At 46.1% G+C, this 14,349-nt stretch overlaps 1 protein-coding gene across 1 annotated transcript; it reads left to right on the top strand.

Annotated features, from left to right (window-relative positions):
• Window positions 1-1,556: 1,556 nt before the first annotated feature.
• Window positions 1,557-7,650, top strand: LOC137348546 (zinc finger protein 16-like; the record flags this gene model as incomplete). Its single annotated transcript, XM_068013847.1, has 1 exon — window positions 1,557-7,650. A coding segment is annotated over one exon (963 nt), but the record flags the coding sequence as incomplete, so codon positions are not given.
• Window positions 7,651-14,349: the final 6,699 nt, after the last annotated feature.

Here is a 14,349-nt window from a genome sequence, read left to right on the forward strand (position 1 = left end):
CTATCAGAGATGTACAAGGGAACTTGTGCGTGGATGCAGAAGACGTGGGCAGAGTTCTTAATGAGTTTTTTGTCTCTGCCTTCACAAAGGAGAGGGATGATACAGACATTGTAGTTAAAGAGGAGGAGTGTGAAATATTAGATACGATAAGCATAATGAGAGAGGAAGTGCTAGAGGGTCTGACATCCCTGAAACAAGTGTTGAAATGTTTACTCCACATGCACAAGGCTTCATCTGTTTAAAGCCACAACAGGAAGAGCCAATTTTCTCCTTTTCCCCGCCCCTCATTGTCTCTGGTTGGTTGGAGGACCAACCACCCGCTCGGTCCTCCAATCCTGCCCCACTCTTCCCATTGTCTTGGATGACGTCAATCATCCTGGCATTGTGAGGTGTCCATGGCTCGACGAATAACAACAACTTGTATTTAACAAAATAAACTGTCCCAAGGCACTTCACAGGAGAATGTTAAAACAAAATATGACACCGAACTACATAAGGAATTTTAGGTCTGATGACCAAAAGCTTGATCAAAGAGATAGGTTTTAAAGAGCCACTTAAATGAGAAAAGAGAGATAGAAAGGTGGAGAGGTTTAGGGAGATAATTCCAGAGCTTGGGTCACCAATGTTGGAGCAGGGGGGGCATAGAGGTAGAAGTAGAGACCCCTGCTGAATTGGAGGTCTCTGATCCTCAGCGCCCCACCCAGAATAAGAGGCAGAGGTGCCCTTCCTCTGAAGGGGGCCATAAGTTGTGGGGTCCGTCTCCTGCCGCAGGTCCATGGGCCCGCCCCCCCCACCACCATTGGGGCCTCGAGCGCTAAGCGGCTGCCCCCTGCCCCTCAGGGTAGAGTGGGGAGAGAAGCCCCTGTTAATTTAGCAACTCCTGATGAGGGGGCAGATAGACCCCCTGTGTTGGGGGAGCCTGTGGACCCCACAGAGGAAATCCCTCTTTCAGCTGATGGGTCGGATGACCTGGGTGGGGGCAAGACCTGTGAGGGTCAACTCTCCCAGCAGCCTGATGCTGGCGCCCAGGATATACCCTACCAGAGGCCAATTTGGAGAGTGCCCCGTCTGCTATGACTCTGGGCACTGGCGGGGCAGAAAATGGCCTCTCCGCCTCTGGTCCCGGCCCTGACTGGATTTTCAGAGTCAGGAACAACCGTCTCCCCTAGGCCGCTCACTAGCCCTGAGGTGGAGGGGGGTTCCTGAACCGCTGGTACCCATAGGCACAAGTTCCCTAGAAGAACCCAGAGAGGACACCTCTGCTATTGATCCTATTTACAAGCTGGTGGAGGATCTATGGGTTCCCTTTTAGGCTGACTGCCATTCTATTTTCCACCACAGGCGATTTACAGCTTTGGGGGAACGAGAGAGGAAAATATGTTCCATAGAAACTAGAATTGTCTGTTCTGAATTTCTATCCTGTACTTACAATGATGACTTATAAAAACCTTTTACAGGGTATTAGAAGGGGAGGATTTGCAGACAGGAAACTCAAACCAAAGATCAGTGGTGAGAAACCGTTCACGTGTTCTCTGTGTGGCTGAGACTTCAACTGATCATCCAACCTGGAGACACACAAGGACGTCCACACCACGGAGAAACCGTGGAAATGTGGGGACTGTGGGAAGGGATTCAGTTACCCGTCTGAGCTGGAAATTCATCGACGCACTCACACAGGGGAGAGGCCATTCACCTGCTCCGTGTGTGGGAAGGGATTCATTGATTCATCTCACCTGCGGGCACACCAGCGAGTTCACACTGGGGAGAGACCATTCTCCTGCTACGTCTGTGGGCAGGGATTTAAACGATTGTCCAACCTTCTGACACACCAGCGAGTTCACACTGGGGAGAGGCCATTCACTTGCTCCGTGTGTGACAAGGGATTCATTGATTCATCCAACCTTCTGACACACCAGCGAGTTCACACTGGGGAGAGACCGTTCACCTGCTCCGTGTGTGAGAAGGGATTCATTGACTCATCCAACCTGCGGTCACACCAGCGAGTTCACACTGGGGAGAGACCGTTTACCTGCTCTGTTTGTGGGCAGGGATTTAAGCGATCATCCAACCTTCTGACACACCAGCAAGTTCACACTGGGGAGAGACCGTTTACCTGCTCTGTCTGTGGGCAGGGATTTAAGCGATTGTCCAATCTTCTGACACACCAGCAAGTCCACACCGGGGAGAGGCCATTCACCTGCTCCGTGTGTGAGAAGGGATTCATGGATTCATCCCTCCTACTGAGACACCAGCGCATTCACACCGGGGAGAGGCCGTTCACCTGCTCCATTTGTGGGCAGGGATTTAATCAATCATCCAACCTTCTGACACACCAGCGAATTCACACAGGGGAGAGACCTTTCACCTGCTCCATGTGTGGGAAGGGATTTAATCAGTCATCCAACCTTCTGACACACCAGCGAGTTCACAGCGGGGAGAGGCCGTTCACCTGCTCTGTGTGTGGAAAGGGATTCACACGATCATCCCACCTGCTGAGACATCAGCGAGCTCACAAGTGACTGCAGGCTTTGGAGTCTGCTGTTATTGTTGCTGTTAATCACATCCAGGATGGAACCATGTTCATTCTGATATTTGGGGTTTGTTTCTGTTGATAATTAATTGATCAGCTGGGATCTAGTTGAATGGTGCAGCAAGTTCGATGGATGAAATAGTCTAATCCAGTTCCTCTGTACTTTCTCCCCAGACTTTCCCCAGCTCACTAACTCTGCTCTAGAGCTGGTTTCCTGTTTCACTGCCTCTTCCCCAGTTCTCCCATGACTTTCCATTCATCAGCTGTGTTTGACTCCACATTTATTAGGGACAAGGAAACAGGAGTCAGCCATTTAACCCCTCGAGCCTGTTCTGCCATTCAGTGAGATCATAGCTGATCTGCAACCTAACTCGGTGTACCCAGATATTTTAATACCATGGAGTTATACAGCACAGAAACAGGCCCTTCGGCCCATCGTGTCTGTGCTGGCCATCAAACACCTAACTATTCTAATCCCATTTTCCAGCACTTGGCCTGTAGCCTTGTATGCTATGGCGTTTCAAGTCCTCATCTAAATACCTCTTAAATGTTGTAAGGGTTCCTGCCTCTACGACCTCTTCAGGCAGTGCGTTCCAGATTCCAACCACCCTCTGGGTAAAAAAATGTTTCCTCAAATCCCCTCTAAACCTCCTGCCCCTTACCTTAAATCTATGCCCCCTGGTTATTGACCCCTCCGCTAAGGGAAAAAGTTTCTTCCTATCTAACCTATCAATGCTCCTCATAATTTTATATACCTCAATCATGTCCCCCCTCAGCCTTCTCTGCTCTAAGGAAAACAACCCTAGCCTTTTCAGTCTCTCTTCATAGCTGAAATGCTCCAGCCCAGGCAACATCCTGGTGAATCTTCTCTGCACCCTCTCCAGTGCAATCACATCCTTTCTATAGTGTGGTGCCCAGAACTGTACACAACTCCATCATAACCTCCCTGCTCTTATATTCTATGCCTCGGCCAATAAAGGCAAGTGTCCCATATGCCCTCCTAACCACCTTATCTACCTGTGCTGCTTCCTTCAGTGATCTATGGACACCCAAGGTCCTCTGACCCTCTGTACTTCCTAGGATCCTACCATCCATTGTATATTCCCTTGCCTTGTTAGTCCTTCCAAAATGCATCACCTCACACTTCTCAGGATTAAATTCCATTTGCCACTGCTCTACCCATTTTACCAGCCCATCTATATCGTCCTGTAATCTGAGGCTTTCCTCCTCACTTTGCAACACCACCAATTTTCTGTCATCTGCGAACTTACTGATCATACCTCCTATACCAGCTTCCCCAGTCTGTTGAAATGTGATTTTAAAAATAACTGTCATCTACATTGCATCTTTAAGGTAGGAAAGTGTCCCAAGGTGCATCTCAGAAGCTTAAACTGACAAATCAGACAAAAATTGAGACTGAGCTAAAGAAGAGGGCTGACTAAACGTTTGGTCAAAGACGCAGGTTTTTAGGAAGGTCTTAAAGGAGGAGAGATGTGGACTGGCAGAGAGATATAGGGAGGGAATTCCAGAGCTCAGGGATGATGACTGAAGGCACAGCCAATGAGACAGGGAGAGTGAGGGAGGTGTAAGACAACTGAGAGGTGATCTGATTGGAATGTGTAAGATTCTGAGGGGCTTGACAGGGTAGCTACTGAGAGGATGTTTCCCCTCGTGGGGGTTATCTAGAAATACAGGGCAGTGTCAAATTAAGGATCTCCCATTTAAAGAAGGTGATGAGGAATTTCATCTCTCAGAGGGTCATTAGTGTTTGGAATTCCCTTTCCCAACAAGCTGTGGAGGCTGGGTCATTGAATATATTCAAGGTTGTGTTAGACAGATTTTGGTTGACAAGCGTATGGGGAGGCGGGCAGGAAAGTGGAGTCAAGGCCATAGTCAAATCAGCCATGAACATGTTGAATGGCAGAGCAGGCACGAGGGGCCAAATGGCCTACATTGGCTCCTATTTCTTAAGCTGTTATGTGACTGAGGTGGAAATAGGCGGTATGAATGATGGCGCTGTTATGCAGTCGGAAGTTCATCTTGGAGTCAGAAATAACATCAAGGTTATGAGCGGTTTAGTTTAGCTTCAGACAATTGCCAGTGAAAGGGATGGAGACAGTGACTAGGCAGTGGAGTTTGTGGCAGGGACCGAAAACAATAGCTTCGCTCTTCCCTATGTTCAATTGGAGGAAACGGCTGTTCATCCAGTACTGGATGTCAGACAAGTCAGGACAGTGTGTGACTTGAAGGGGAACTTGGAGATGATAGTGTTCGCATACACCTGCTGCCTTTGTCCTTCTAGATGGTGGAAATTGAGGGTTTGGTAGGTTCTGTCAATACTCTGGTCATGTTGTAGATATATAAAATCCCTCTCCTTTGCTCCCTGCCCCTCCCACCTTTCTCTCCCCCTCTCCTCCCATGGTGGGCAGAGTCTTGTGTAGGTCCAGACTGGGTGGCAGGTTCCCTTCCCTGAAGGACATTAATGAACCAGTTGTTTTTTTTATGACAATCCAGCAGCTTCCATGGTCACTTTTTCCCAGGGCTGGCCCCATACATTACCCCACAGATTCATTCAGCTCACTTTCACAACCTGCCTTTGTGTTTCTGCGGGTTCTCTCACACTCCATTTTTCATGTTTTAAATCAATTTCACAGGGTATTAGAAGGGGAGGATTTGCAGTTGGGAAACCCAAAACAAACATCACATCATGATCTGATGGAGTCGCCCAATTTATTGTAACCTGAGTATAATCAGATTGTGAGCATGGAAGGAAAAAGCACCAATCACAAAGGAAACAAACTATACACGTGTTCTGTGTGTGAACGAGGTTTTAGCCGGTCATGTGGCTTGTTCCAACACAAGCACAGTCACACCGGGGAGGAACCATGTAAATATGGGGGCCGTGGAAAGGGATTCACCTATCCAGTTGAGCTGGAAAGCCATCCACGCAGTCACAACCCGGAGAGGCTCTTTACCTGCTCTGTGTGTGTAGGAAGGGAGTTACTGGGTCATCCAAACTCCGGAAGCACTGGAGAGTTCACACTGGGAAGAAACCTTTCAAATATCCCAACTGTGGGAATTGCTATAAACGTTCCGCTCAATTGAAGTCCCAGCACCGTGTTCACACTGACGAGAGACCGTTCAGATGTTCTCAATGCGGAACTGGATTCAAGTGACCTCACTGTACACCAGCGCATTCACACTGGAGAGAGGCCATTCACCTGCTCCGAGTGTGGGCAGGGATTCACTTGGTCATCCCACCTGCTGAGACACCAGCGAATTCAACTGGGGAGAGGATGTACATCTGCTTCTTTTGTGGGAAGGGATTTGCTGTTCATCCACCCTGCTGGCACACCAGCGCATTCACACTGGGGAGAAACCGTTCATCTGCTTTGTGAGTGTGGGAAGAGATTTGCTCATTCATGCCACCTGCTGACCCATGAGCAATTTCACAATAATGAGAGTGATTGCATTCTGCTGTTAATCACATCCAGGCCTGAAGCATGTTATCACAGTCATGAGAAGTGCAGCAATGAAAATACAGAAACAAACTCGAGTTGTAAAAATTATAACAATTTCGAAAGACTGGTACATTTGCTGTTATGACCAAGGCGGGAGTAATGCACTGTTAATTCCGTCCCACTACCCCACAGGTCACAGCATTATCAAGAACGTTTTCCACCTATCAAAGAACAGCCAAATTAGACACTATTTGTCCCACAGAATAAAGCACACCAAACCGGGTTTCTTTAAACAATAACAACATTAACTATGCATTTAAAATAAAGAATAAGTCTTAACTACAACAAGATAAATCTATATACATGAAAAGATTTTTAAAAACTCCTTATTCTTCCTAGCCCTCAAGCACAAATTCAAAAAAAATGGTTAATCGGGGAAAAGGATTTTTAGTTTACAGCTGTTTCTTAGGAATAAAAAGGAAAATATAAAATAATTGCGTTTATCACGTTATGGTAGGATGTTTTCAGTATGGTGAGGTGTCCCAGAGTTGAAAAGTCACATGCCACTCTATGTCTCTCCAGGCAACATTGATAAACAGTCTCTGATGGGTAAGCATTCAAAGCAATTTGTCTGCAGCAGGCATCACACAGGTCTTTCAGCAGGGGTGCAGCAACCAGTCTGCTCAGAACTCAGCAACAACACAGCAGTAAAAGCTTTCTGCAGGTTCCAGGGTTTCCCAAAATACAGGAGTGGCAGGGACCACACTGGATGCAGGAATTCTTCAGAGACAGGAGGCAATAGAAATCTGCCACCTTTCAAATGTAGGATTTTTTTTTTTACAGAGAAAGGACATTTCTCTGGTCTCCAGGCGGGTCACAGCCAGATTTCCAAAATGCCTGCTCCTTGTCCAAATCACTGGTCTTTTCACAATCCAAAAGTGAAACTAAACTTCAACAGTCAAGTCACATGACAATTGTAAGATTATTAGGTTACTAAAAGTTACTAACCAGCATACTAATTGTTAAAATCCAGCTATTATAAACTAACTTGTTATCATCAACTAACATTTAGCTTTATTAGAACTCTTCTTTGCAGTAAAGGCAGAGGGATTCTGGGAGATTGTGTCACGTTTTAAAATGCTTACTTGCAGCAAAAGTATGAGACCTTGAGAGAAGACAATGAAAGCATCTTCTGTGTAGATTTGCCTTGTAATGAGATAAGGAACCTGGAAATGTAAAAGCATTGAGATAAAGTAGTCAACACAAAGGGGTACTACTGGTTGAGCAAATCTGAAGGTTGCTAACCATCACAAAACGATCCTTGGTTGATTAAGAAAGGCAAACTTTAATACAAGACTAATCACGAATTGGGAGAGGGGAGGGTTAACTGGAAAGCTGTCAGGATAAAATAAGTCTTGTCCTTGCTACTGTACGGCAGAGAATTTTGAACAAGAGAGAGAGAGACTGAAAACTTGAAGACCACAAGCTGCAAGAGAAAGTTGTGTGTTCTGCCATCCAGTCTCTAATATGGATAGTATCTGTGTTACACTGTTATTTACTGCCTGAGTTTGTGACTATGGTTTATCTGAAAACTTAACAAACTTGTCCTTACATTTATCTCAATAAAGTCGATTCACAAGCTGTTGTGCTGCCATGTCTGTTCCCACCTTAGAAGGGGGTATAAAACACCCCCATCTTATCAAATCTTACATCTTGTGACTAATCTTACACAATCATAAATCTTGACCTGTCATTCCCTTGCTGAGTTGTTTGGAAGCAGCTGCCTTGCAAACTGTATTTCACTCAGTTCAAACCCACTAAGTTTCAGCAATCAATGTCTACAGAAAAATTATTTCTTCAGCTTTTAAAAGACCCCACAAAATTCTTAGTTTTCAATACCAAAACAACACTCTTGTCACACATCTGCTCTTGGCGAAATGAAATGGCATTCTTGAATGTGTTTCATTACAATGTAAAAACAGAAGTTGAAAACTTGGAAAGCATATTTTCGCACACATGCCCCTCATTTACTCTACTGGTAGTTAAAGCAACTTTGCTTTGTACCATTGTTACTCGTAACTCAACAAAGTTAAATTTGTGACAAAGTATTTGCGATGACACTTTTTTCCTGAAATGTGTACAATCTTCAAGAATCAGCCAATTGCAACTTTCCAAACATAGTCTCCCAGTTGTTTCATGTGTTCCTTCCAAGTGTCCCTATAGACCAGCCCTAGGCAAGGTGAACTGCATAGTTAGGAACACTGACCATGACTGGGTTCACTAGTCTCTGAGAAGTTTTTTGAGTATCCATTAACCTGTGTGGTATCACTTGACACTGCTAAACCCCATCCAGTGGGATAAAAGCTGATTCTTTCTTAGCTTAGATGTTAAAGGAATTTGCCAGTATCCCTTTAACAAATCTAACTTTCAAAGAAATATGGCACTACCCCTATGTCAATACAATCTTCCATGCGAGGAATTGGGTAGGAGTCTGCCTTCGTTACGGCATTGACTTTGCTGTAATCTATGCAGTCAGTTGACCCATCAGATTTAGGCACTAATACTTGTGGTTGATAGGTAAATTGTCCATTAGCAATTGCCCCTAGTATAGGTAGGTGGTAGGGAAATATAGGGACAGGTGGGGATGTGGTAGGAATATGGAGTTAGTGTAGGATTAGTATAAATGGGTGGTCGATGGTCGGCACAGACTCGGTGGGCCGAAGGGCCTGTTTCAGTGCTGTTTCTCTAAACTAAACTAAACTCCGACTGTATTGGCTGGGTTCAATTAAGCTGTTCTCCAGCATGTATTGGATTTCACCTACCTTAGACCAGAGCGGCGGCAGTCGGTGGCGGACCTGGAAGGAGGCGGATCTGGAGCGGGACCTGGAGAAATAAAGAGCAGGGCTCGAGGCCCTTGCCTACCTTAGACCAGAGTGGCGGCGGGCTCTCTATCTGTGTCAGTGGGCGCTGGGTTTGAAAAGAGGAAATAAAACTACCAATGACAACACGGGAAATCTGTAAGCTGATTCCCTGTTCCCTGGAGACAACAAAAGAAGCTGATTGGCAAGTAACTGGTAAGTTATTCCACTTCTTACATTAGCTAGCTTGTAAAGCTAAGGAATGGCAGGGCTGCTCGGCCAAGCAGAATGTGCCTCCTGTGGCATGTGGGAAGTCGTGGACATACCATGTGTTCTTGACGAACACATCTGCAGGAAGTGTCACTGGCTGCAGAAGCTTGAGCTCCAGGTTTTGGAACTCGAGCGGCGGCTGGATTTACTGCCGCATCCGCGAGGCAGAGAATTACATGGATAGGCCGTTTCAGGAGGTAGTCACCCTGGATCTTAAGAGAGCAATGGCAGAGAGGGAATGGGTGGCTGCCAGACAGATAAGAAGGTCAAGGCAGGTAGTGCAGGAGTGCCCAGAGGGCATCCCACTTTCTAACCGGTATTCAGTTCTGAGTACTGATGGGAGAGAGGATTCCTCTGGAGAGTGCAGTGAGAGTCATGACCAGAGTGCAGCGAGAGGTAGTTCAGCTGTGCAGGGAGGGAGGAGAAAGGCCAAGAGAGCAATAGTGATAGGGGAGTCTAAAGTTAGGCGAACAGACGTCATTCCAGGATAGTATATTGCCTCCCTAGTGCAAGGGGCATGGATATCACGAGTGGCTACAGGACCTTCTGGAGGGCAAGGATGCACAGCCAGAGGTCATGGTCCACATTGATACCAATGATATAGGAAGAAAGAGGGATGTGGTCCTGCAGGCTGAGTTTAGGGAGTTAGGAACGAGATTAGCAAGCAGGACCTCAAAGATAGTAATCTATGGATTACTCCCAAGGCCATATGCTAGTGAGTATAGAAATAGGAAAATACACCAGATGAATGTGTGGCTGGAGGGATGGTGCAGGAGGGAGGGCTTCAGATTTCTGGGGCATTGGGACCGGTTCTGGGAAAGATGGAACCTGTATAAGTTGAACGGTCTGCACCTGAACAGGACTGGGACTAATATCCTTGCAGGAAGGTTTGCTAGTGCTGTTAGGGATGGTTTAAACTAGCTTCACAGGTGGATGGGAGCCTGAACGCAGTCTTAGATAGGAAAATTTCAGGGCAGGGAACAGGAGGCAGAAAATTAATGAGTGACTCTGAAAGACAGAAGAAGCAAAGGTTAAAAAGTGTGCAGCAGAGGAATTTGGCAGGGTTAGAGTATTTATTTAAATGCAAGGAGGACAGTAAATAAAGCCGATGAGCTAAGGGCACAGATAGACACATGGCAACATGATATTGTTGCTATAATGGAAACTTGGCTTAAGGAAGGGCAAGAATGGCAACTCAACATCCCTGGTGCGGGATAGAGAGGGAGATAAAAAAGGAGGTGTAGCATTATTACTTAAGGAATCAATAACAGCTTTGAGGAGGGATGATATGCTAAATGAATCATCAAATGAAGCCATGTGGGTGGAGCTCAGAAATAAAAAAGGGGCAGCCACACTATTAGGAGTGTACTATAGACCCCCAAATAGTGAGAGGGAGGTCGAAGAACAAATATGTAGGCAGATTTCTGAGTGTAAAACCTATAGGGCAATAATAGTTGGGGATTTCAACTACCCCAATATCAACTGGGAAACAAACAGTGTGAAGGGCAAAAATGGGACAAAATTCTTGAACTACGAACAAGAGAACTTTTTAACCAGCACGCAACAAGCCCAATGAGAGAGGGTGCAATTCTATATTTAGTCTTCAGTAATGAAGTTGGGCAAGTGGTAACAGTGGGTCACCATTTTGGAGATAGTGATCATAATACAATTAGTTTTAGCATAATCATGGATGAGCTGGACATACAGCCAACAAAATCGGAACTCAGTGATGCCATTGATTCTCTAGCCAGCGGAAAAGCCCCTGGGAAGGACAGCATTACCCCTGAAATAATCAAGAGTGCCAAGCCTGCTATACTCTCAGCACTACATGAACTGCTATGCCTGTGCTGGGACGAGGGAGCAGTACCTCAGGACATGCGCGATGTCAATATCATCACCCTCTATAAAAACAAAGGTGACCGCGGTGACTGCAACAAACTACCATGGAATCTCCCTGCTCAGCATAGTGGGGAAAGTCTTTGCTCGAGTCGCTCTAAACAGGCTCCAGAAGCTGGCCGAGCGCGTCTACCCTGAGGCACAGTGTGGCTTTCATGCAGAGAGATCGACCGTTGACATGCTGTTCTCCCTTTGTCAGATACAGGAGAAATGCCGTAAACAACAGATGTCCCTCTACATTGCTTTCATTGATCTCACCAAAGCCTTTGACCTTGTCAGCAGATGTGGTCTCTTCAGACTACTAGAAAAGATTGGATGTCCACCAAAGCTACTAAGTATCATCACCTCATTCCATGACAATATGAAAGGCACAATTCAACATGGTGACTCCTCATCAGACCCCTTTCCTATCCTGAGTGGTGTGAAACAGGGCTGTGTTCTCGCACCCACACTTTTTGGGATTTTCTTCTCACTGCTGCTTTCACATGCGTTCAAGTCTTCTGAAGAAGGAATTTTCCTCCACACAAGATCAGGGGGCAGGTTGTTCAACCTTGCCCGTCTAAGAGCGAAGTCCAAAGTACGGAAAGTCCTCATCAGGGAACTCCTCTTTGCTGACGATGCTGCTCTAACATCTCACACTGAAGAGTGCCTGCAGAGTCTCATCAACAGGTTTGCGGCTGCCTGCAATGAATTTGGCCTAACCATCAGCCTCAAGAAAACGAACATCATGGGGCAGGACGTCAGAAATGCTCCATCCATCAATATTGGCGATTACGCTCTGGAAGTGGTTCAACAGTTCACCTACCTAGGCTCAACTATCACCAGTAACCTGTCCCTAGATGCAGAAATCAACAAGCGCATGGGAAAGGCTTCCACTGCTATGTCCAGACTGGCTAAGAGAGTGCGGGAAAATGGCGCACTGACACGGAACACAAAAGTCCGAGTGTATCAAGCCTGCGTCCTCAGTACCTTGCTCTATGGCAGCGAGGCCTGGACAACGTATGTCAGCCAAGAGCGACGTCTCAATTCATTCCATCTTCGCTGCCTCCGGAGAATACTTGGCATCAGGTGGCAGGACCGTATCTCCAACACAGAAGTCCTCGAGGCGGCCAACATCCCCAGCTTATACACACTACTGAGTCAGCGGCGCTTGAGATGGCTTGACCATGTGAGCCGCATGGAAGATGGCAGGATCCCCAAAGACACATTGTACAGCGAGCTCACCACTGGTATCAGACCCACCGGCCGTCCATGTCTCCGCTTTAAAGACGTCTGCAAACGCGACATGAAGTCCTGTGACATTGATCACAAGTTGTGGGAGTCAGTTGCCAGCGTTCACCAGAGCTGGCGGGCAGCCATAAAGGTGGGGCTAAAGTGTGGCGAGTCGAAGAGACTTAGCAGTTGGCAGGAAAAAAGACAGAGGTGCAAGGGGGGAGCCAACTGTGTAACAGCCCCGACAAACAAATTTTTCTGCAACACCTGTGGAAGAGCCTGTCACTCTAGAATTAACCTTTATAGCCACTCCAGACGCTGCTCCACACACCACTGACCACCTCCAGGCGCTAACCCATTGTCTCTCGAGATAAGGAGGCCACAGAAGAATCATGGAAAAGGACAAAGATAAAACTTGAGCATAAGTTCTACATTGGGGCAAGGCAAATTTTAAGAAACTGAGAGGTGACCTGGCGAAAGTGGACTGGATACAGCTACTTGAAGGAAAATCAGTGGCAAACCAATGGGAGGCATTCAAAAGCGAGATACTACAGGCACATTGCAGGCATGTCCCCACAAAGATAAAGGGTGGTACTGCCAAATCTAGAGCCCCTGGTTATCTAAAAGCTTACAGGGTAAGTTAAAGCAGAAAAAGAAAACTTATGATGATGACAAAAATCTTAATACTTAGAAAGCTTAGAGAAGTATAGAAAGTGCAGGGGTGAGGTAAAAAAGGAAATTAAAAAGCAAAGAGAGGACATGACAGGTAAAATCAAGGAAAACCCAAAGATGTTTTATCAGTACATTAAGAGCAAGAGGATAACAAGGAAAGGTTAAGGCCTATCAGAGATGTACAAGGGAACTCATGCGTGGATGCAGAAGCTGTGGGCAGGGTTCTTAATGAGTTTTTTTGTCTCTGTCTTCGCAAAGGAGAGGGTTGATGTAGACATTGTAGTTAAAGAGGAGGAGTGTGAAATATTAGACACAATAAGCATAATGAGAGAGGAAATACTAGAGGGTCTGACATCCTTGAAAGTGGAGAGCCGGATGGATTGCATCCCAGGTTGTTAAAGGAAGCCAGGGAGGAATTAGCAGGTGCTCTGAGCACCATCTGCAAATCCTCACTTGATACAGGAGAAGTACCAGACAATTGGAGGTCTGCGAACATTGTACTATTGTTTAAAAAGGGTGCAAGGGATAGGCCAAATAATTATAGGCTGGTCAGTCTGACCTCAGTGGTGGGTAAATTGTTAGAATCTATTCTGAGGGACAGGATAAACTGCCACTTAGAAAAGCATGGATTAATCAGGGATAGTCAGCATGTATTTGTTAAGGGAAGGTCATATCTTACTAACTTAATTGAGATTTTTGAGGAAGTAACACAAAGAATTGATGAGGGTATTGCAGTGGATGTGGTCTACGTGGACTTTAGTAAGGCATTTGACCAGGTCCCACATGGCAGACTGGTCAGTAAAATGAAAGCCCATGGGATACAGGGGAATGTGGTAGGTTGGATCCAGAATTGGCTCAGGGACTGGAAACAAAGGGTAGTACTCGATGGATGTTTTTGTGAATGGAAAGCTGTTTCCAGTGGTGTGCCACAGGGCTCCGTGTTGGGTCCCTTGCTGTTTGTGGTATATATTAATGATTTGGACTTAAATGTGGGAGACATGATTGGGTAATTTGAAGATGACACAAAAATTGGCCCTGTAGTTGATAGTGAAGAGGATAGCCGTAGACTCCAGAAACATATAAATGGTTTGGTTGAGTGGGCGAAAAAGTGGCAAATGGAAACTAGAAAAGCATGAGGTAATGCATTTGGGGAGGGCAAATAAAGCGAGGGAATACACAATAAACGGGAGGATATTGAGAGAGCTAGAAGTAGTGAAAGACCTTGGAGTGCATGTCCATAGGTCCCTGAAGGTGGCAGGACAGGTAGATAGAGTGGTGAAGAAGGCATATGGAATGCTTTCCTTTATTGGCCGAGGTAGAGAATTCAAAAGCAGGGATGTAATGCTCGAACTGTATAAAACGCTGGTTAGGCCACAGTTGGAGTATTGTGTACAGTTCTGGTCACCACACTACAGAAAGGACTTAATTGCTCTGGAGAGAGTACAGAGGA

Source organism: Heterodontus francisci, chromosome 34 (assembly GCF_036365525.1).
Source record: "Heterodontus francisci isolate sHetFra1 chromosome 34, sHetFra1.hap1, whole genome shotgun sequence".
Taxonomy (NCBI): domain Eukaryota; kingdom Metazoa; phylum Chordata; class Chondrichthyes; order Heterodontiformes; family Heterodontidae; genus Heterodontus; species Heterodontus francisci.